This window comes from Formica exsecta, unplaced genomic scaffold (genome assembly GCF_003651465.1).
Source record: "Formica exsecta isolate Colony F162 unplaced genomic scaffold, ASM365146v1 C16483718, whole genome shotgun sequence".
Taxonomy (NCBI): domain Eukaryota; kingdom Metazoa; phylum Arthropoda; class Insecta; order Hymenoptera; family Formicidae; genus Formica; species Formica exsecta.
Window position 1 is genome coordinate 1 of NW_021848318.1, and position 2,399 is coordinate 2,399.

Below are 2,399 nucleotides of genomic sequence, written 5' to 3' on the forward strand. Positions count from 1 at the left end.
AAAAATTTTATATTTGAAATAAAAACATGCAATTTTTTAAAATAATAAATTTATGAATTTATCTCTATTTTATGATTTAATTAAAGTATTTTTATTCTATTTTACATATATATTCTTATTTTTACATTTCTATTTCTATATTTTTATTTACATGTTTCATGACGTTTAGCTATTTTTATTTTATAAAAAAATATAATTTTTAGGTCATTTATGTTCTTGTCCTGGTGCTTTCGCTGACTCAAGCCGAGCAAGAAAATAAAGTGCAAAAGCCAGAAGTTACGAAACTGGAAGTGGTGAACCTTGACGAGATTGAAGTTACGCCTAATTCCAAGCAATCCGACATTCAACGGAAAAGAAATTCTGGATACATATATAGTAAACCGAATCATGTTTCTTCAAACGCTCGGTTGCGTTTTCAAGGGTATCAGTCTAGAGGTCACATTGTATCCAAATTTCCCGGTCAATTAAGCAGACCGTTTACGAAATATGGATCACCGAATCACTCAACTTCCGGTCCAATCATACAAAGATATCGTACTCAACAGCATCGAAACAAATTACAGCATCAAGTCAATCAACAACAATCGATCAGTTTCCATGATGGGTTGGTGGAACAGGAAGTACCGAGTCCGATCAGAAACATCGATTTCGCGGAAGTGAATCCGATCGCCAGTCAAAATAACGAACCGTTCGGCATGCACACGGCCAATTATTTACCACCGCAAAATCAAAAACTTCCGGCTTATCCTTCAACGGATAATTTTGTTCCGCAGTCATCACAGAGTTCTCCAGATCACGGACAAGCTCACGGCATAAATTTGCAGAATCAGAACTTGGTGCAGACTCAGAATCATCAGATCTCCGACGCTGCACTCTTCCTGTCTGAGAATGCACACGCGATTCAACAACTTTATGGCGCACCCGCAAACGATCAGAATTTCGCGCCTAACAATGACCAATTTCAAGATATCGGCAATCAGATTCAGAATCTGAACGATCAATTTAGAAACTTTGAGAGTACCTCGCAGAGCTCCCAGGAATTCCGGGGTGTATTGCCATCGTATGCATCGGGAACGCTTAATTCTCAAGAGACTCTGGAGCAGATTCAATCTTTGGAGAAGGATCGGTTAATCGTGCAGCTGCAACAAGCTCTCGCTCAAGCCCAGACTACTCCGAGAGCGGAAGCGGCGGGAAGATACGCTCAGAATCAAGCGAGTTTTATTCAGAATCAGAAGCTTTTAGAATCTATAAGTCAACAAATAAAGTCACAGATTTCGACGCCGCAAACTGCAACTTTTGGTTCCGAAAATACCGCCTTTAATCAGTCGCCTTTTTTACCAGGAACTACAGTTAATCCTTTAAAAGGATTTTCTTTTAACTACGGTGTCTCGACTACCACGCCGATTACTCCCACGACAACGGTAACTGGAATTTCGATCACGAGACCTTCGCAAGCATCCAAAATCGACGGTACTACTCAAATAGCATCATTGCAACCTGTTCCTGGATCAGCCACAGCTGGATCTCCTATAGGAATCCCAGTTTATGGTGGATTCGTGCCAACTTTCATCGCGGGAACCAACTTAGTTCCTAATTACAGTACCGGCATTTTTACATCTAAACCTGTCAAACCTGTGCAATCCTCCGAAACATCGCCAACTCATTTTGGAATACCGATTCCTACGGAACCGTCTCAGAAACCGGCAGGATTGGCGCCATCAATCCCGTCAACGACGATACCTTCATCCACTTCTTCTGCTAATCAACCAGGACCTGTTTTTACACCGGTGATCACGCCAGTAACTTTGCCAGTTCAACCAATACGACCTGTTGCACCTCCATTACATTCTCTCGCGACGCCGGTACATCCGGTCACTTCCGTGTTGCCTATAAATCCTCAAGTATACCCGGCACAAGTCACCCCCGCTGTAACATCTAGTGTACAGCATACATACGGCATACAAAACGCATTAATCAATCCTGTTCTTTATAAACCAGTCAAAGCAGTCTATCCGGTATATTATTATCCCAATGTCGCGTACCAACTGCAAAAGCCTGCCTTGCCGAATTATCCATGGAATTACGCACCTTCGTACACACAGACGAAACCAACATAAATATGAAAATGAGACGCTCTTATTCTTCACAAACTGGATCGTAAATCGTTCTATGATATCGAGACTGACTGTTTACCCGCGCGGAAAAGAGAGAAGGAGAGATTAAAAAGAAGAAAGTACTGGAAGGAGAATTATTATATCGTAGTCGCGTGATTCTGATATGCTAATAACGCTACATCCTATTCCTAATTATTTTTTTTATATAAACAATATTATTTTTTATTTTTTTAGAATTTTAAGTTAACTAAAAAAATTGTGCGTTCTGCAAATTAATTATTTTAC

At 40.2% G+C, this 2,399-nt stretch overlaps 1 protein-coding gene across 1 annotated transcript; it reads left to right on the top strand.

Annotated features, from left to right (window-relative positions):
• Positions 1 to 203: 203 nt before the first annotated feature.
• LOC115245929 lies at positions 204 to 2,117 on the top strand (the record flags this gene model as incomplete). Its single annotated transcript, XM_029824447.1, has 1 exon — positions 204 to 2,117. A coding segment is annotated over one exon (1,914 nt), but the record flags the coding sequence as incomplete, so codon positions are not given.
• Positions 2,118 to 2,399: the final 282 nt, after the last annotated feature.